The sequence below is a fragment of the Pantherophis guttatus genome, chromosome 2 (assembly GCF_059756535.1).
Source record: "Pantherophis guttatus breed Tessera chromosome 2, ASM5975653v1, whole genome shotgun sequence".
NCBI classification, from domain to species: domain Eukaryota; kingdom Metazoa; phylum Chordata; class Lepidosauria; order Squamata; family Colubridae; genus Pantherophis; species Pantherophis guttatus.
The window spans coordinates 229,708,265-229,730,361 of NC_142064.1; the positions used below are offsets into that span (position 1 = coordinate 229,708,265).

A 22,097-nucleotide genomic window follows, 5' to 3' on the forward strand; every position below is an offset into this window, starting at 1 on the left:
TTAATAAGGGGTCTTGTCCCTAGAAAGAGGTTGTCAGTCAGAATGGGTGATTTTGATAAGTTTGCTGTGTAAATAAAAATATAAATTCCTACATAAGTGGATGACAGGACCAGTCACTCACTTTCATTCCAACCTACCACACAGGGGTTTTGTTGTGGGGAAAATAGTGTTGCCTTGAAATTCAGGTACCCCAACTTTGGTATGGAGCTGAGTAGGACCTCTAATGTGTCTTCTTAGGAGCATACATAACTGCCTATGCCAGCGCATTTTATACAGCTTAAGTTTCTGAATTCTTAGCATTCTATAAACCCACAGTTAGTTTATAGTTCAGTGTGTTGTGCAAATCCTCAATTTGTTTACAGTAATTCAGTAAATCATGGGTTAGCTTGCAGTAAAATTATAGCCTTGCTCCTGCTAAGTAATTTTGCTGGTAGAAAATGTTTCCTGTGTGCAGTTATCTGAGTAATTGTTTGCTAACCCACCATTCAACATGCAAACAATCAATTGTATAATATACTAAGCAAGGGCCTGTGAAAAATGTTACAAGTTTAGGTCATAGATAATATTGGAAGGGAACAAGGACAGTTAATTTGCAATTAAACCAGAATGTTTATTGATCTTTTTAAGCTATAGTATAAGCCTCTAAGACATACATAATGTAATATAGCTGCTTTGCTTAAAGGTGTCAAATGTACATAATCATCCTTTTGTAATTTCATTAAGAATGGCCAATTCAAAGCTACCATGAAGCGGGTTGAATTCAGGATGGCTTTTGTTCACAACCAGGAATTTAGCAAACTTTGAACAGTGGGGGAGGCAATTCAGTCTTTCATCTTTTTGGCATGGGTGTGGAGGGGGGTGAGAAATGTCACAAGAAGCAATTTGGTGACATAGTTGTTAGATCAGGCGATGGAAGAGACAGGACTCAGTGCTAACAGTAACAACAGCTCTTTATTAGTATATCAGTACAACCTAGCAGCTGGCTTGTCTGGGCATGCCCTTTTATAGGGAGCTGTCAGATGGGTTGGCCAATGAGGTTTGAATATTTTCATGCCAGATTGGCAGACCTGAGTGAAGCCTATGCTCACTCAATTTCAATATGTAACACCAGTGATAAAATCATAGTGATGTTTTCTGTTATGTATTGTATATAGTGTATAGTTGTCAGTTGAAGTTCTCATTCTGGTCCTCTATTGGAGTGGGAAAATGCTCTCTCCTAATTGGTTGTTTGGCTGATCAATTACATATAAAAGGAGCTGTGTCAGCCAAGGAGACAGTTTTGCCTCACAGGCAGTATTGAATAAAGAACTGTTAGAAATCACTCCGGCCTTGCCTACATTCTTCGCCGAGAACTTAACATTTTCCATCCCATTCTTTATTTGGGAGTTTCCAGGTGCAAGTAGGAATCAAAATATTCTCATTTTATTATTATTCTTGTTAAAAATTTACATGAAATGCTAGATTGTGTTGCCAAATTTTAGGTTAAGGGGATTTTTAAGGGTAGACATGAGACTCTTGTGTTTCCTAGAGGACCAAATGTAAAACATCATAAACAGATTGGTTTTTGGCCTCTAGAAGAACAATAGTTCTAAGTTAGAAGTCAGACTAGGGAACTTTGGTGGTCTCTGAGCTTGGCTGCTTTCTTGCAGACATTTCATTACCCAAACAAGGTAAGATCGTCAGCGCTAGTGCTGATGAAAACAATCAAGCTCGGAGAGCACCAAGGACCCCTCATGTCAACTCTGACGTACAAATATTCTCTCCTTTAGAAGTCAAATTCCAATTAAATATTAGGAAATCTGAACGTCGTCAAACAGCAGGCGTGACAATGAGCTATATCCTTCATCTTCAAGCAAAATATGGGCAACAAATGGTTTATTCTGAATCTTTGCACTAAAGAGGGGGTGAAACTTGATGCCTAAATAAACCATTTCACTTTTACAACTCTGGAATCCCGTGAAGTCTTAACAGGTAGTCCTCGACTTACAATATTTCATTGAGTGACCTTTCAAAGTTAGAACATCACAGAAAAAAGTGACTTATGACCATTTTTCACACTTACAACCATCGCAGCATCCTCGTGGTCATGGGGGTCAACATTCAGACTGTTGGCAACCAACTCATAGTTATGACAGTTGCAATGTCCCAGGATCATATGATCCCCTTCTGCGACCTTCTGACAAGCAAAGTCAATGCGGAAGCCAGACTCACTTAACAACCAAGTTACTAATTTAACAACTGCAGTTGATTCACTTTAATAGCTGTGGCAAGAAAGGTCATAAAATGGGGCAAAACTCACTTAACAAATATCTCATTTAGCAACATATATTTTGGGTTCAATTGTGGTCATAAGTTGAGACTACCTCTATATGTTTTACAGTCCAGGTAAGCATCCTCCTTGTTGGTTGCTTAAGTGGTTTTGTTCTCCTATAGACATTTGTGAAATCAAGCTAGTGTTTTCAGGGGATAAAAAACCCTTCACATACAGTTTATGAATGAACAGGCACTGGATTCTCCCCAAACTTCAAAAGATTTATCTTCATTTGAAAGAAAACCTTGGTTTATTAGGAACAACAGAAAGCAGCACTATGAATAAATGACTGAAATTAGACTGGAATTGTTATAAACTGGAATTAATGTAGTATGAAATCACTTATTAATCTTTGATTTATCCAATATTCTTTAGATAATTAAAAGCCTGTTTAAGAGTGCCTTAACTGCTAAAGTTCAGCATTATATAGAAATAAAGCAGAAAGCTCCTCTGGAATGCTGTGGCATTTGCTGTACCCAACTAAGTTTACTTGTGCCTATTTTTCTATTCTTTGCATATTTACTTAAACAAATCTCATAGGAAAAAAGGCTGTTTCACTGTAAGCAAATAAACTGGCTGAGAATAATAAACCAGGAAACATATTATACTGCAAGGCTGAACACATCTATGGAGATCTGTGAGACTTTACTTAAGCACATAACTTTGCCATTGCTCATGCCATCTAGGAATTTTAGTGAATTGTAGAAGCTAGGAAACATCAGATTGGAGAAGAATGGTGTTTCAGCAAATTCAACCCTAAGTATAAATACATTCCATTAAACACAAGGGTGACTGAATTCTGAATAGCTATGATCAGTATCACACGACTGATATGTGAACCTCATCAAGTATGTCCTTCAGCAGTGAAATCCAGCTGGATCTATCCAGCTCGCATGATCCGGTAGGGCCACCAGCAGAAGACTCCACCCATCCGCCTGGATGTCATCATGTTCCGTTTTTGACCATCTGCGCATGCGCAGAAGAGGCGCGCATGCTCTCACATTTCCGATCCGCTACCTCCGGTAGCGAAGGTAAATGCATTTTACCCCAATGTCCTTGCTTAGAAGCAGAGGTAAAATGCACTTACCTTTGCTACCTGATTGGAAATGTGAGTGCGTGCACTCGCTACGCTCGCGTGCACCTTTTCTGCGCATGCGCAGAGCCTTCTGTGCATGTGCAGAGGATCAAAAACAGGATGTGATGACATCCAGGCAGATGGGTGGAGCCTCCTGCCGCCGGCCCTACTGGAGCGCGCAAGCTGGATAGATCTGGTTGGATTTCACCGCTGCTTAGAAGCACATCTAAGTTTGTGTTTTGGTTGTAGCTTGGCTCGACATACACTGAGGTGTTTTGATGACAAGAGCATAAGTAGTTATCACAACAAATCGGCATCTGGACAGGCAAACTAAACACATCTTTTTATCAATATCCAAACTTTACCATTCTGAAAGCTTTGGCTGCAAATTCTTTAGGATTCCATCAGCCCCAAATCACCCCAACGTTCCAGGTTTTAGAGACACTAGCCACATCTAGATGGTCACATCTAAATGCATGGGGTGAATCATGGATTTAACAACTATCTGCCCATAGGCTCCCTTTTTATCAGTCTCTTCATATTTATTTCTCTCTTACATAGCAACAAGAAGCAATCTTGATTCAATCTGAATGGTAAATTCCAAATTTGAAGAAAGTAATAGTAAGTTTACAGGATTGGATGGATATCTTTATCCTAGCTATCTCCGAGACCGCCTGCTGCTACCAACGACCTCCCATCGACCCGTGCGCTCCCACAGAGAGGGCCTCCTCAGGGTGCCATCAGCCAAACAATGTAGGCTGGTGGCCCCCAGGGGGAGGGCCTTCTCTGTGGGGGCTCCCACCCTCTGGAATCAGTTGCCCCCGGAGATAAGAAGAATCCATGACCTCAATGCCTTCCGTCGTTCCCTGAAAACCTATCTTTTTCAGCAAGCCGGGTTGGCTTAGAAGAAATTTTTAAATTCTTTTAATTAGTTTGTGATTCTTAACTTTCGGGCCAAAATTTATATATATTTTTAAATGTTTTAATATTTGTATTCTATGTTTTTTATCTTGGCTGTACACCGCCCTGAGTCCTCAGGGAGAAGGGCGGTATATAAATTGGAAATTAAATTAAATTTAAATTAAATTATTGTCTTCTTTTAAGGCAACACTAGCTGGGAGGAGAAAAAGACAGGACAAGTGTTTAAATTGTTCAATAAGGAGGCAGGTTGTGCTGAACCAATGTAGGAAGTATCCTATCTAAATGTTAAAATTAAAATTATCAAAAAAAAGTTTAAGAAGAAAGATCTTGCTTTTCTGTTTGCCTTTCTGGGATGCCAGGCTTAACTTGTCACTGAATGTCAATGGACTGAAAAGTGTTCATTGAATTATCCTTGTAGGCTAGCATGTTTTGCTGCCTCTCATCATTAGATTTTCTGGGATACCAAAAGCTTGGCATAGCTAGTTAGTAGATTGGGCCCTTCTTGAGAAGGATCTCCTCATTATTGGCTTGGGTGGATTTCCAAGCTGGACATGGAATATGGAAAATGTGTCAACTCTTCTAGGCAGGAATTGGAAGGATGTTCCCTGATAGTCCTTATATCAAGCCTGAATTTGATTGGGATGTGGGATTTTTTGTATCCTTGTGTAGTCTGACATATTGGGGTGAAAAACTCAGGAACTTCAGTACTGGCTTTTCACCAGTTAGTGCCAAGATGGTGTATCTAAATAAATTTGTTCTTTGAGAAAACAGAATGCCTCAGAGTTCAATTTGTGATGGATGCATTACTTAGAATCTGACACCTTATGTCCAATGCATTTTGGGATTTTCTGAGGAATTAGCAGGTGATTGCAAACTTGGATTCTCCTGGAAATGATTTCTTTATCATCACTACCCGAATTGGATTTTTTTTTAGCTTGCTGACAATATCTTATTGTAGTTGCAGGACAGTTAGAAGCAGGGTGGGCCTGTGAGACACAATGGTAGAAAATTAGGCAACTCACAGAAAAAAAGGCTGTAACAGAGACAGAATAGCATTCACAATAGCATAACCTGAGAACCTCTCCAGTATTGATGCCTGTAGGTAATGGCCTGACAATCATTCATTCTTTGTTGAGATATGTCAACCTGCCACTCCAATCATTCAGAAAGTCAGAGTAAGGTTAACCCCAAAACTGAGATGACTGCTGAGATGAGCTTCCAACTGGATTGGCAGGGCCAAGACAGAATATTTCCCAACTTGTAGCAAGTGGGAAAGCAGGAAAATCACATTTTTCATTGCTTCTTCTATTGATACTATAGATTTCTTTTGGGATAGAATTGTAATTTCTCATTATAACATGACTGACAACCTAAAACCTTCTGCTTTTCTCTTCCATGGTACAGAAAATGTCTCCAGAGATAAGCATAAAATATAATTACTATTATTTTTGAGCCAAATCAATAAAATATGTGTTTAGGGCGGTATCACTGATAAAAATGAGTATCATTTTATGTTAAACACTATTTCTTATATATCAGTCTATTCTTTTATTTCTTTGGTATTATACTGCTTAACTGTCCAACAACCACAGTTAGTGTGAAAGTGTTAACAGCAATAAGGTAATAAAAAAAACAAGCAATAAGACTCTTATCTGGAAAAAAAATGGATTTGTTATTATGCATCGGAAAGACCATAATTCAGGTTTCCAGGCCAGCCTCTTAGAGGAGAATATTTCTCAAATGTAGCAATTACATTGTGAAAAGGTTTGACTTGTTATTGCAAGTCATCTGATGCAGCATCTGGAAAAACAGACCTGGATGGAAACTTTAAAATCTGAGCAGGTAGATAAGAGAAAAAAAAAATACAGTCCACCTTTCATTTGTTCTCAAAGCAGAGAAATACAAATGTTACATTATCTCATAAATCCACTAAGGAGCAAAAAAGAACAGGTTAATCAGCAGATGTGGGCACAAATACGAGCAACTGTAGTGACAATGTGGAAAACCATTTTGAGGAGTTTGGTGGCATATTTCTCTTTCATATTAAGAACCGTCTAAAATTTTTGAGTCCATTCTGAACTAACCTTCCCTTGTTTACTGAACATGCTTGAGCTTTAAATCCCTTTAATGCACTGCCATGTTCATTATCTCTGGATTCAAAAGAGCCAATTGCCTAGTACCTATTCCAAGCTCTGACACTTGGAAAAACAGCAACTAAGGCAAAGTGGGAGTACCTATCCTTGAAGGTCTTCTCTTTTGTTTGACTGGCATTTCTATTTGCAGGACATGTTTATGTTCTTGGGGTGACCTGCCTTCTTCCAGGGCTTCTTTTATGTTCCAAAAAAGAAAATTGTTTCACAGAATAAGTCATACTTTATTCTGATTAAATGCATAGAATCTAGCTTTTTGGCAGGACAAGAACTGGTTTCTATTGGAATCAAAGCAGGTAGGGAAGGGAAGCTTTGAAGAGAGCTGAGGACACTTAGTTTTAATGCTGTTAGTGGTTCTGATATTTGTTTGATATTTACTTTGTTGAGTTAACAAAGTTGTTTTAATAGTGAAAACACTTAGTTTGCATTAGTGTTAGGTGCTATCATCAGTTGGAGGAATAAAGTAGATTAGACAATTGAATGTAAATACACTGTTCAACAGAATGGGGCTTCAAATAATTTACTTTTCTCTTGCCTCTCTTATTTGCTTAATGCCTTTGCCATTTCAGTCAAATAAGCTTTTATTCAATAAGTGGCAAGCAACTGCTGGTATAGAGAGATATGATGATGATTTATGAACTAAATTCATCCAGGGCTTGTCAATAAATAGAAGAGTAAGTAGAATTGTGACTGCAAATTAGATGACAAATCCATTTGTTCAATATTTCATTCAATTGTATGGAAAGCAGGCACTAGGTTCAGAAAAGACCTATCAGTAAATATTTGGGCTTTGTAGAATTTCCTGCAGATTTCTGTAAAAAGTTACTGAATATACTTTTCAAAGGCTTTCTAACTGATTGATTTGTGTGCCATTTTATGGCTCGATGAAAGTAGTGCTACTTTCTTATGAAACAGTGGGGCTGTGCAGCACTTTAGGTTTGATCTCCAAAAGATGATCCTGAGAATAAGGACAGCTCTTGCCAGAGACATCTGCAGACTCTGACCTGTTCTTTTTCCCCCGCATTAGCTTTTATTTTGAGGTCAACAGGATCTCCAAAACCAGCTTCAATGCCCACCTCTTAGATTTGCACAATAGTTTCTAGTCTATATCCTTATCAGTAAACCACAAAAAAACAAAAACAAAAACAAAAAAACCCCTACTTGATTAGAGTATCACATATTCTAGGGATCAGCTTTTATATTTGCGTATATATAATAGGAATGTTTATCTATTGTTTTTATTCTGTAGGAAATATATTTTGGGGTTTTTCTCCATTACAGTTCCATAGCTCTGCAATTCAAGCCACCTGGAATGCCTTTTGAAACAATCTGAAACTCAATTTCCATCTACAACACAAACACTGAGGCAGGTGAATGCAGAGAAAAGTAGCAAAACAAAACACTCAAAATAAAATCAGTAATCTACAGTGCAACACGTTTTCAGGAATTTCTATTCCTTTCTATTTGAAAAGATTCTGCTTGAATGTGGCTATAGTGTTTTCCATTCTATGCATGCAGCTTTTCAGCAAATAGAGAATACATTTTCTGCACGTGTTCTTTTTAAATAAAAATCTTTAAATTATCTTTGCCTGAAAATTTCAGATGATAAGATGTTATACAATTAAGATTAGGTTTAAAATAAAATCTCTAGAGGACACAGGGACATATTGATCTAGTTGGGGTCATTTTGAAATTCCATTATTATAAAACAAATTTACAATACATATTCCCAGGTTAGCTACATCTTACTCTGAAGATTTCTTAGGGAATGACCCCCAAATATGCATATTTAAGTTAAAGGTCCCATGCATAGCCCTACTGCATTGTTTTATCTATATCTCTTTTCTATTCAAACTTTGCATTCAAGGCAGCTTCCATTTTCAAGCAATTAAAAATACAAAAGATAAAGCAAACAAGTGCAAATAATACAATTTAACTCTGGAGTAAAAGAAAATTTTAATGACTTTTCTAATAGCAAAAAAGTGGTGACAAATTCCAAAGAGAAGCTGTGTGTGAGATAAAAAGCAATTTCAGAAAGATTTTCTCTCTTCAGATCTTTATGGCTAGACAGATTCATGATAGGGAAGATGCTAACAGGCTAGTTAGCTAAATGTTGCCCCTCTTTAATCTGTAAAACTTCTCAGTACAGAATTTCTGTTGCTAAGCAAGGTGGAAGCTGCACCTGATATTACAATCTTTTTTTTTTTTGCCATGGTTGATAAGCAAATTGCTGCAGTTGTTAAGCGAATCATGAGATCGTTAAGAGAATCCAGCTTTTTCCATTGTCTGTTTGTTGCAAGCTGGCTGGAAAAGTTCCAAATGATGATCTGCTACAACTGTTATAAGGACCAGTTGTAAGTCATTTTCTTCAGTGTTGTTGTAACTTCAAATAATTGCTAAATGGATAGTTCTAAGCAAAGACTACCTGTACAGGTGGCCCTTGGGACTTACATCTCTTTATGCATAACTGTCTGTTATCCAGCTGGAAGCTAGGCAGGTGACTGGACACATGCCTGTTTCTTTGGAATACACTGTCCCTCCTCTGCGGATCAGGAGAGGACTGGAAATCACCCACATGTGTTCCAATGTGCTCAATGTGAGAAGATAGCAGGACAGCAGTTTTCTGTGGATTTGAGTGTTGGGATGTAGGAAGTTAGCACCCACCCCTCTCCTAGAAAATGAAATATTTTAGGAAATATTAAAAGGGCAGAATATTTCCCCCTAAAAGGGAGGCAGAAACTCATCCCCCCCACTTTTGTGAATGGGCCATTAAGGCCTGAGCCAGCTCATCTGCAACACAAAAGACATAATAGGACCCATCTAGCAACAGAAACTCACCACATGGCACTTGGGAAGATTATATCAGCCAGCAAGGCTCAAGCAAGCCTGGGAGACAAAGTTAGCTAAGACTCCCACTCCCTGGGAGTCTGACCACCAATCAGAGTGCATTTCTTATACATGGGGAGGAACAGGCTCAGGCTCAACCCATCCAAGACTGAGTGGCTGTGGTTTCCGACGTCCTGATATAGTCAGCTGGTGCCATCGCTGACTATTGGGGGCGAATCATTGGCCCCCACGGAAAGGGCTCGCAACTTGGGCGTCCTCCTGGATTCACGGCTGTCTTTAGAAGAGCACTTGACGGCCGTGACCAGGAGGATTTTTCATCAGATCCGCCTGATCCGCCAGTTGCGTCCCTTTCTAGATCGGAACTGCCTACACACAGTCACTCATGCCCTCGTCACCTCTCGTCTGGACTATTGTAACACTCTCTACATGGGGCTCCCCTTGAGGTGCACTCGGAGGCTCCAAGTGGCGCAGAGTGCGGCTGCGCGGGTGGTTATGGGAGCAACGTGGAGCTCCCATGTAACACCTCTCCTGCGCGAGCTGCACTGGCTCCCGGTGGTCTTCCGAGTGCGCTTCAAGGTTCTGGTTATTACCTTTAAAGCGCTCCATGGCTTAGGACCTGGTTATTTACGGGACCGCCTGCTACCACCAATAGCCTCCCACCGGCCAGTATGCTCCCATAGAGAGGGGCTCCTCCGGGTGCCGTCGGCCAAACAATGTTGACTAGCGGCCCCTAGGGGGAGAGCCTTCTCTGTGGGGGCACCTACGATCTGGAACAAGCTCCCCCCGGAGATACGGAGGATCCCGGATCTGTGCACCTTCCGTCGCGCGCTTAAAACGTTTTTATTTCATCAAGCTGGCCTGGCCTAAATCTTCTCCCCTTTTAAATATAAATTTTAAATACAAATTTTAATCTGTTTAAATTATGGGGTATTTTAAATTCAGCCAAATTATTTAATTCGTTTTTAATCTATTTTAAATTTTTGTATCTCTGTGTTTTATCTTCTGGCTGTTCACCACCCTGAGTCCTTCGGGAGAAGGGCGGTATAGAAATTTAATAAAATAAATAAAATAAATAAATACAGGAACAGGAAACTCTAAGGTGGGGCCCAACAGAGGGCATAAAACCAAGGCACTCTCAGCATCTCAGCCCTTTTTTCTGCTCAGGAAGAGCTCAGGAAGCCATGTGATCCTGTTCATCACTAAACCTTCTTTCCAAGCAACTTCCATGAATCCAGTGTCTTTTTCCCCACTTGGAACTGAACCGAGAAGGATATTTCTTCCAACAGGGAAATGATGGGATTAGCCATCTTGTTCACCACCACAGCGCAGCCTTTTAAAGGACACTCCGTTTACTTTTTAATCACTTTCAGAAATTGCCCATTAATTGTTCTAAAGTTATTAGAGACCTTCAGGAGGATAGGTTTGAAAAGTCTTCCTCAAGTGAGTTTAACTTCAGCTCTGAACAAAAGAAAAATAATTAAAAACTTAAGAATTTAAAGAATTTGGAAAAAAAAGTAAATAAGATATTGATCTAAGAAAGTTATAAACAGATTAAGAGCCCAGATAAATTTGGAATAATGACTTTTTACTGTACAATTTTGGAGATAACATAAAAATAAACAACTTTTTATGGGAAACATGGTTATTTTGGTTATTCTGGAAACTGTAAGTTCATAACAAAAGATGCCAAAAGATGCATGCCAAAACAACTAGGCATAAAGATAGTTTCTTTCCCCATGCCATCACTCTGTTGAGCACCTAATTCCCACAGTACTGTCTTATGCCTAAAGACATTTACCCATGTAGTAGGGTTGTATTGTTATTATCTTTGTCGTCTTCTCATCTTTTTCACCTTCTCATCTTTCCTACTACCTTCTCCTATTGGTATCTTGTGATTTATCGCTTGTTGTTTGTATCTTATGTCTATGATTGTATCTTATGATTTATGATCCATGACTTATCACTTTGTTATTTGTATGTACAGTGAGAGCTTTTGCACTGGAGACAAATTCCTTGTGCTTCCAATCACACTTGACCAATAAGGAATTCTATTCTATTTTATTTGGAAACTGGCCATTAGAGAGGACTAAAGACTTTAAGCAGAAAAAAACCCCCAAATCTGATGTCAATTAATATTGTCATTAGTATCTGGTATCAACAGTCAGCTGGATAGATACTGTAAATTGGCACTGGTTTTTTTGTTGTTGTTGTTTTCTTATGTTTTTTTTTATTACTATTAATCATTTGAAGTTGTGTTTCCCAAGTTGGGTGGCAATATAATCCTTTTAAATAGAAAAATGAATAAATTAATGACTGATTATTTCTGCCTTCAGTCTGCCTAAAGGTTCCTGCCTGCCTGCCTGGCTCTGACTATCTGTGTATCTTCCCCCACCCCACCCTATACACACATACAGCTAGCAAAAATAAAGCTTGATGCTTATTTATTAAACATCAGCAAAGTACATGAAACTTAATTGACAAAAACAGAGCAGAAGGCATGCAAAAGCCAGGAAAGACTAAGATAAGAACAACAGGCTAAAATGCATACGATCAATATCTGTATCTCTCATCTCTCTCTTTCTCTCTCATCTCTCATCTGTCTGTCTGTCTGTCTGTCTGTCTGTCTGTCTGTCTGTCTGTCTATCTATCTATCTATCTATCTATCTATCTATCTATCTATCTATCATCTATCATGATCTGTCAAAAGTTCACAGAACTTTCCAGAGCCATTGGAAACAATCCTGTAAGTTATTACCAGTGGTGGGATTCAGCCAGTTCGCACCACTTCGGGAGAACCGGTTGTTAACTGTCTGAGCAGTTTGGCAAACTGGTTATTGGAAGAAATCATTAGGGCAGAGAACCGGTTGTTAAATTACTTGAATCCCACCACTGGTTATTACCATAGACAATCCCACAGGAATGGACTATAGTTTTTTCAGTTTCAACTCATTTACGTGCAACATTAACAAATTTGATGCAATTTGATGTAAATGTGCAATATATCTCCTGACGTCTGGATAATATCATCTTCAAATGGAAATATACATATATAAAATGATCGCTCGGTCTGAAAACATTTCTTGGGCTTCTGTGGTTTTCCCCCCCCTATTTTCTGGTTTCACATTGCCACCCAGTGGCCCAAATATAATGAGCAGAAGGTAATTTTAGTCATCCCTTCAGAAGACATTTTATCTTCCATAAGAAACCTGTTATAGAAGGTGGCACTCCTTCTGCCTCCTTCTTAACTCTGACCAGACTTCCTGAATTAATCTAGATTCTAGAAGGTCTAAAGGGCAACTGTTCATGGTTGTTGTTTTTTTGTAAAAACAAGCAAAGGCATATTGCAGAGGTCCCCAGTTTTTTTAAGTTGCAAATTTTGAGAGCATGTTAAGGGTATACTCTCAAAATGCTTGCCCCCGAACATGACATACATACATACATACATACATATTTCATTGGATCACATGCAGTATGAGAAAATTGAAAACACAAGGATTGGGTGACATAAGAAAAATATTGCAAGATTTGAGCAGTTTAGACAAGAGCGAAAGGCTCTTCGGTAGAGCAAAATGTTCTTAATCCTTGGCAGTATTTTACAACTCTACAATGTTTCTGTTTTTGTTACTGTGAAGAACTTAATGTGAATGTGAGGTGAAGAAAAATGACTAGGAGTTCAGGATTTCTTGCAGATTGCTCCAGGCTTTCAGGAGTCATTAAGAGTCTATTAAGTTTAATAAATTATTACATTTTGCAAAGGGAGTTGATTTCATAAAAGTCTTTTGTCAGCTGAAAGAGGCCTACCTATTCTTCCAAATTTTCTCCTGCCTAATTCATTCCTGTTCTAATGATGTTGTCCCTGATCTCAAAAAATTAATCCAAGATATACCTATTTAATCTTTGGATGGAAGACCAGGAAATATTAAAACTGTATAAAGCAGGAAGTGGAAAAGACAAGCCATTCCAGAAAAAGGCAATGGCTAATCACTTCTGTATTGTTATGGAGAAGGCTACCAAAATGTGTTTGTGAAACAATGCTGTTTCAAAATTGTTGGGGGGAATGGATATCTGCATCTATTTAATAAAAAAGAGTGAGCAATGCAGCAATCACACCAACATTTCTTGAAATAATCTTCTTTACTTCCTGTCTTTTGTGATGTAAACTGTTTTGTGATGCAAACTGTTCTTTGTGAGAGAGAGAGAAAAAAAATAGAAAACACCCCCAATTACAAACAGAAAATATATTCTTAAATGGAGGATGGGTGAACTTTGCTCCAGAATGTATAGAGTTCCTGTCACTTAAGAAAAACCTTTTGCAATACAGAATTACTGTTACACAATCATGACGTCCTGTTGAAAAATGACAGGAGGGAAGGCCATTTTCAACAGTATGTAGCAATAAAGTAGAAAGCTCTTGGATCTGGGTCCTTTTCTGTTTCCTTTGGATAAATCTACTTCCTTAGTCTTGGAGAGAGGCTTTTTAAAAGCAAGGATGTTTTTTTTCTCTCTCCTTTGACCTAACCCACCCCAGCAAACAGCAATGGAGAAAGACCTGCTTATTGGGTAAGTTGTTTTTAAAGTAGTTTTATTTGATTGAGTAACTCAGGTATATCAGCATGATTTCTATCAACCTCTGCCTCTATCTTTGTCTCTTAGTAAGTAGTAGCTTAAGTAAGTAGTAAGCAGTAGATATAGAATGAGATGAAACAGAGACTTGAAATAATATACATTAGGAATAATAGATTTGGAAAGTTTTAAGTGGAAACTACATAGTAAAATTTTATATTTTTTTCTCCTGATGTCAGGAATTAATGCCAGTTACCAGCTGGGTGTGCTTTTGTTCTTAATAGAACAATACAGCTATGTGTACTGTTTCAATGTCATTTTTTCACCATATGACCCTCAAAAGTATCTTCATAAAATAATTTTGTACTGTACATTAAACAATTGTTGGCTTCTTTTACTATGGAAAAACCCCATGTTTCCTTATTTGTGTACCAGAGGAATCATTGTCAAAGTAAAGGGACCTCCCAAAGGCATAATCAGTCTAGTCATCTCTTAGCTTTAGAGAAGATCAAGTTGCTACTTTTGATCATGATTTTTTTTTAAAAAAACTTTTTGTTTTTCAAAAAAAATATTCCTTGGCATTTTTTCTTTTTCTTCTTCCAGAGACAAAAGCTTTGTCAGCTATGGAAGTGACAGTCTCCTCCCCCCAAAATCTGCACAAGGTATGGAAACACAATAGCAGCTAGCTTCAAACGGAGGGGGGGGGTTCAAACCGGGATTAAAATATTAAACTCCTTGACTGTTTTCAAGTCAAGGAAGCTAGAGGGCCAGAATACTTAGATTGCTGGCTGCTTGATTGCTTCTATCCAGTTCAGGTAGAGGAGGAAGCAGGTAAGCGAGAAGGCAGTGATGGTTAAGTATGAAGACAGTGATTTCAGTAAGAAAGATCCATAGTTGCAGATACCTTGGAGATATGCCAAAGATGGTAAGAACATACAGGAAGAGAAATTCTTTTAGATACAATTTGGTCTCTAATTGTTAAGGGTTATATACTGTATTTTTTGGAATATAAGACGCACTCCCCATCCCAAAAGTGGGTGGAAATGTCTGTGCATCTTATACTCTGAATATTGTAGCGGGGGGAGTGGGGGGAAGGAAAGGGGTTGGTGCAGCACCGATCAGCTGTTCTAGAATGGGCGGCGGCTACAAACAGGTGGTGGCAGTGAATGGGCTGCAGTGGTGAATGGGCCGCGACGAACAGGCCAGATGAATACTGGATGGATGCTGGGAGGCAGAGGCAGATTTTTTTTCCCTTGATTTCCTCCCCAAAAGCTAGGTGCATTTTATAATCCGAAAAATACGGTAGTTAAAACTAGCATCCTGAACTGGATTCAGAATCAAAAAAGATAATAATAAGCTAGTGTAATATAATATCACCCAGTTTCTGCCAGTCCTCTTGCAGTTTGTACTGATTGAAGATTCTTAATTATCTCCAAGGACAGCCCACATGTAATGTATTTCAATCCTTTATACAAGAAGTTACCAGGGCATGGATACTGCCAGGCCCTATCAATGTAGGGCTGTACCTAGTGTATCAAATTAAGCTAGTAAAAGGTACTTCATATAACAGAAGACTCTTGTGTCTCCAGTGTCAAAAATGGATCTAAAAACATCTTGATCTTATAGGGGACTACAATCCCATCCAGATCAGGTTAAACACTGCTTAGTTGACAGGTAAACTATTCATAACAACACTTCTGTATTGTCTGGACTGTCTCAGTCTTGTCTGGACTGAGCTTCAATTTGGCCCTCCACTTCCATAGCCAGATCCTGATTCAGCAATGTATTACCTGGGTATAATGAAAAGCAAATATAGTATTCCAGGGGTGTCAAACTCAAGGCCCGCAAGCCGGATCCGGCCCATGGGGTGCTTAGATCTGGCCCATGGAGCCAGCCTGGAAACAGCAAAGGACCAGCCCATGGTGCTTCTGCCAGCTTGGGAGGGCCTGAGCTCCGTTTTCGCTAGCAAAAGGCTATCAAAACAAACTAAAAATAAAATAAAAGGAGAAATGTTTCCCCTTTTGCATTTGAGCATGCAAGAAGGGACAGGAAAGAGAAAGGGAAAGAGGAAAGACAAAGAAAAAAAAAAGGAAAGATGGGAATAGAGCAAGGAAGGAAAAATAAGGAAATAGGGGAAGGAAGAAGAAAGGAGAATGAAGAGGGAAGAAAAAAGAAAAGGAAGGAAGGAAGGAAGGAAGGAAGGAAGGAAGGAAGGAAGGAAGGAAGGAAGGAAGGAAGGAGATAATAATGAGAGTGAGGGAGGGTCTCAGGGAAGTCCTACCTTAGCACCTGGCCAGCACAGGTGCCTCCGACATGAGTGACATCGTGAGGTGGGGTGGCCATGCCCACCATAGCCATGCCCACCCCAGTCACGCCCACCCCCAGCCCTCCAAGGTCAAACACAACCCTGATGCGGCCCTCAATGAAATCAAGTTTGACACCCCTGTGCTAAGATTTTGTTCTAGCATTCTGAACTATCACACTCAGTAGTTTCATAGAGACCACAGAACATAGAATAATAGAGTTGGAAGGGACCTTCTAGTCCTGGAGGTCTTCTAGTCCAACCCCCTGCTCAAGCAAGAGACCTTATACCATTTCAGACAAATGGCTGTGCAGTCTCTTTTTGAAAGCCTCCAGTGAGCACCCACAATTGCCAAAGGCAAGCTATTCTATTGGTCAATTGCTTTTACTATTAGGAAATTTCTTCTTAGTTCTAGGTTGTTTGTCTCCTTGATTAGTTTCCATCCATTGTTTCTTGCCCTGCCCTCAGGTGCTTTGGAGAATAGTTTGATCCCCTCATCTTTGTAGGGGCTCCTCAAAGATTGGAACACTGCTATCATGTCTCCCCTAGATCTTCTTTTCATTAGACTAGACATACCCAATTCCTGTAACCGTTCTTCTTATGTTTTAGCCTCCAGCTCCCTAATCATTCTTATTGCTCTTCTCTGCATTCTTTCCAGAGTCTCAGAGAAGCCTCTTCCCTGAGATATTGAATAATGGTGATAATAAAGGGAAACTTTGCAAATCCATTACAGAATAACATTCAAGTGAGAATATCCCAGCATCACGTTCTGAAGATGGCCACCTAGCTGTGAGAAGAATCATAAACTGGTTGTTTTGCTTGCACATAATTTGGATAACGTCTCCAGAAGATACTATTATTGATAATTTTGAAAACTGCTCAGAGATTCAGGAGAATCAATAAGTTTATAGTCCCCTACTTCTCTCCTGGCAACGTCATCCAACAGAGTGACCAAAACAATGTCAGTGCAAACACCAGTCCTAGAACCTAAATGAAATGCATGATTTTTTTTTCTCAGAAAAGGACTCATTAGATCACAGGTGTCACATTTGTAGCATCATGTTGCCATTACGTGATGTTTCATGATGTTTTCCCCCTTTGCAGAGCTGGGGTGGGTGTGGCCTGTGCATGATGCATCCGGCCCATTGGTTGTCAGTTTGACACCCCTGTTAGAGCATCCTTTAATAAATATGGAATTATTCAGTGTGGGGCAAATGCATAGTTTCCTGGATCCAACTGAACACCCTTTTTGGCAATGGTGGAAATAACTGAACACCTTATTCAATCAACAGGCTTAAATCTAAGTATAAAGTTATCATCTTATTTGATATCTTTGTACCCAATCCAATACCCAATAGGTCCTATGTCACTGCAAAACTAGTCTCCAGAGCCTCCTGACCAGTGGTGGGATTCAGCCAGTTCAGGCTGGTTTGTGTAAACCAGTTGTTAAATTGCTGGCTGGCCCCTCCCCTCCCTGCCCCTTCCAGGAGTCCCCCTGCACCCCATTTTTGCTTCCAGGAGGCTGCAGGGAGGCCTACTAGGCCCAAAACAGGGCAAAACAGGGCACATTTTTGCTCCCAGGGGGATGCAGGAAGCCGAATGCTGCCTGTCACACCCTCTGGCCATGCCCACCAAGCCGCTCATTAGGGCAGTGAACCGGTTGTTAAATTATTTGAATCCCACCACTGCTCCTGACATAATGCTATTTAATGTCAGTGGCCAAAAAATAAAATAAAAAATGAAGCATTTTTTCCCATTCCCTTTAGAAACAGAAATAAAAGAGGGAAAACTGTGAGGCTCTTTTTAAGATCAACAACCATAAAGAATAACAAGGAGCCATTTGTTAACCCATGACTAGGGCCAGCACATACTTTCATGGCAGAATAATTGTGAGATTTATCAGCCAAAGTAATAACAAAGTCACCTTCCCTTGCACTCATTTTATAATTGTTTTCTATTCCATACAGTGAAGGCTATGGTAAAATAATGAATGTGGGAAATAGAAGTCTTGATATTGTATTAAACAAATATGGAATAATCCAGCACAGAAATTAATGGCAAAGTTCCATGTTCACCTGTAACTTTTAGAACTAATTACAGATATTCTTTGCAGCTCTCTAATATCTTATTAGTTTATATTTAAGTAAATATATACTACCCTTTTTGAAAGTCAGATTAAATGTATTGCTATCAAATATGTTCTATGATAGATTTTTTTTTTTTTAAAAATCCCATTTCTGAAAGATTTTGTCCCTGTAATGGTATTGATCTAGAAACAATGGATCATATTTTATTGTATTGTGAATTTTATAAATCTTCGGCAGGATGTTTTTGGGCCTACAGTATTTTAAAATTAAATCCAGAAGAGATGCAACAGCCAGATTTTTAACAATGGTTAGAAGAGCAAGGTCTTTTGTAGCACATCAATAATTTGAGATTTTGAGTGCTTTATGTAACATTTTTTCAAATATATGATATAGAAATATGTTATTTCTAAACTTTTATTTAATGCTAAATTTTAGATTATATTTTTAGTTAGGTACTTGGGTCTTTTTGACCATAAATAAATCTTTGAACCATACCATCTGAAGAAGATGCTTACATCAATAGATACATTATGGTAACTGATTAGTTAAGTAGTCCTAAATCATAGGAATTGCATTTTGAGAAGATTGCTACTTAATTGATCCTTCCTTAATTGCTTAAGGAAAAGTATCATTGGAACTAATGTGTGTGAATAATTTTGCTACTCATCTAGTCCTAATTGATAAGCCACCACAGTAATAATTTATTTCTAACTGTTTGCTCTAACCCTAAGGATAATATCATGACATTAATTTTATTGTTGGAGATCAATGGAGAGAGATATTTTATGTCCCTCTGTGTCTTTGATTTGTCTCCAAAGATGCTATTTGGGGAGATAATTTTCCACCCACAATTGTGAGTGCTTGAAATATGCTGCTATTATCCTAATATAGCAGGTCCTGCTACTATTATCCTAATATAGCAGGCTCCAGAATTCAGATTTATCTTCTTTTCAAGCAAGAGATAACCTTACTGTTTTATTTGGCTTGTTTGAAGTTGCTTAGACTTGTGTAGCAATTTAGAAGATTCCTTTTTTCCCCGCCAATATGAATGAGCAAACTAATTTAATTGCTAGGCATCTTTTTCTTTATATAACTATTAAAAAGTGAAATAAGCTCCAATTTCCTGAAGTGTTGATACACAACAGTTAGTTCAAAACTAAAAGTGAGAGATTTCAAACATCTCTCCTGTTGTAAATTGAGTATAGTATATTCTTATAACAGAAAAAACTTGTAATATCTGTTGTCTGCTTCAACTGAACTAGATTAAATTGCATGTGTGAAACTCCCACAGAATCTAAAAACTGTCTATGGGGAAGCTGGAATATTTTTCTTACATTTTTACAATAAGAAAAGATTATAAAGAGAAGACAGTAATGCTGGTTCCTGCCAATATAAACAAATGAATATACCACATAGCAAAACACATATAAAGGAAGACTTATATCTTATGTATGGAAAAACATGTGTATAGGAAAGACAAAATGTCCATTGTTTTAGCTCTACATGAAGAGGCATCTGTTTCAGTATAAATAAGGAAGTTTCCTGTAACTCTAAGATAAGGAAACTTCTATTTTAGCAGACTATGAAAAGAAGGAAGGATTGCACAGGAGGAAGAATTTATGATGATAGAGCAATTGCAACTTTTGATTGAATAAGCATATTTCTTTGGACTCTCCACTGATCGCGTGGTGATTTTTATTAAATTCTCGGCTTGGAAATGAATAAAGAAAAAATAAAGGTTTGATCCTTCTGACAATATGATGAAATCTTTTAAAGATATCTCTGTACAAGCCTCAGTATTATGTCAAGTCTCACAGAACAACATTCTTGCTTTGTTGCACAATACACTACAAACAGTTGCAGGTTTCTTCCTCTTGCTCAGACTTATCCTTTACTACAACTACAATGTGCAACTTCACATATATAATTGACTGCCCTTCAGAAAGTTTCTCTAATACAGTACTCTTTTGCAAATGTTGCAACTTTCAATGTCGAGAAAAGGTGGTGGCGTTAGGTTTACATATTTGCTGTTCCCTTGGCCTTTCAAAACACTTTGATTGTAGCAACAGCAAATTTACTCATGTTATTTGAGAGTCCTTTACATGCAGAGTATATGTGGAATATTCCATATACCATAGAGGGTACTTAGAATGCTTAGAATACAGCAGGCATGCTAGGTATGTGAGAAGAGAGCTTAAATTCAAACTTCTTTTGCTTATGAATTGCTTAGAGCTAAATTCAGGAGTGGCTTTTAGTGGTCAGAATGCTGCTAGGTTGGTCATACGAAAAGCAAAGTCAGACAGCAGATAAAGATTGAAAGTTCCTCTGGGAATTAAAACTAAGAAAGTAGAAGAACTACTACTACTATTATTTACATCGTGATTCTACTTATAACAATGACCACCATAAAATCCAAAACAGGGTGTCGCGTATTTGATGTGATGGGATATCTCGTTCATGAGATGGCCTAAAATGAGGTGAAATGAAATGAGTTGTTTCCCATAGCCTAATTGGAAGATTAGTTACGTGAGTAGTATCATAGTTTACAGAATGGCATGGCTATTTTTCTTTTGCACTTCTGGAAGCTTGGAAAGATTTGTATGAAATAAGACATAGATGGAATATATCGACTTATTTTTTTCATCTGTTATTCAGAAATTTTTGATGTCTTGAATTGGTGCTGGAGCTGGTAAAACTCGGAATACTAGGTTATGCTTTAATTCAGTTAATATGGAGGAGATTCCTGTTGGAAAGAGAAAGGATTCTGAATTTGGGACTGAAGATGTTTTAGGTAAGGACCAGGCTGCAGCCCTGCATAGGGGTAGCTAAATCCAGGTTATATTGGTATATTTGCTGTGTCCATTCTTGAAAGAAATAGCCTTGACTATGGGCAACACAAAGAAATAGTTGACTATGGCAATACCTGTTATATATCTGCTGAATAATCACAATACTCTCTGTTTGGGGCTACCTTAAAAGTACTTTTGGAAATTTCAACTGTTCAGAATGTTGTAGCAGAATTTTAGTATATGCTTGGTTATGGGATCATAATCATCTGGCTGAAATATTTCACTGATTGTCACTTTATTTCCTAGAACATTCTATGTATCAGAGCTCTATATTGCTTGTGTCCAGTATATATAATTAGTTGTTTCATTCCATCCTTGCTCATCAAGAATAAGTGGGAAGGTTTTTATTTGTGTTTCTTTCTATAACAACTTTCTCTGTTGTAGAGACATCTAGTCATTCATCTCTTTTTGAAGGAGCTTCTGCACCTCCTTATGAACTGATGAACAATGGATCTATAGATAAAAAACAAGATTCAGGAAAAAATGGTAAGTAATTTTTTTTAAACGCACTTGACTCACCTGTTAAATCAACTCTACTACTATATTATCTTTTCTTTTTATTCTTTTCTTCTTCCTTTTTCAACAACAACAACAACAACAATAATAATAATTGATGCATATGAAGACCAACACCAGCTAAAGAATTGGCAGTTGTGATTTCACATAATTGTGAACAAATAACAACAACAATATCTAGTATGGGAAGATGGCCCTCTTTTCCTCTTTTATGTTCAAACATTTGAGGAACATTTCTAGGACTTTGATTTAAATTAAAACCTGAAATATATAAAAGAATTGTATTTTTAGATATTTTGCTTTACAATTCTTAAACAATATTGACAATCAATATGTAATTTTCAGGATAATTTCTTTTTTTCAATGGAAAAGGTTTTTTTAAAGTTTTTGGAGTATGCAAATGTTCTTATTTAACAAAAACAGTTTCACAGTCTGTAGAAATTGTTTTTATATTTTAAAATTCTATACTAATTAGG

At 38.1% G+C, this 22,097-nt stretch overlaps 1 protein-coding gene across 2 annotated transcripts in view; it reads left to right on the plus strand.

Moving 5' to 3' along the window:
* Window positions 1–13,645: 13,645 nt before the first annotated feature.
* The window catches only part of LOC117673830 (protein SSUH2 homolog), a 29,300-nt gene continuing 20,848 nt past the window's right edge, over window positions 13,646–22,097 (plus strand). The window contains exons 1-3 of one of the 2 annotated variants that reach the window (XM_034431469.3): window positions 13,646–13,864; window positions 14,471–14,529; window positions 21,490–21,591. In XM_034431469.3, the coding sequence (XP_034287360.2) occupies window positions 13,842–13,864; window positions 14,471–14,529; window positions 21,490–21,591 (184 nt within the window). In that variant the 5' untranslated portion in view covers window positions 13,646–13,841. Of the gene's footprint in view, window positions 13,865–14,470; window positions 14,530–20,911; window positions 21,048–21,489; window positions 21,592–22,097 lie in introns of those variants that run through there. The other variant, XM_034431471.3, reaches the window with a different exon arrangement.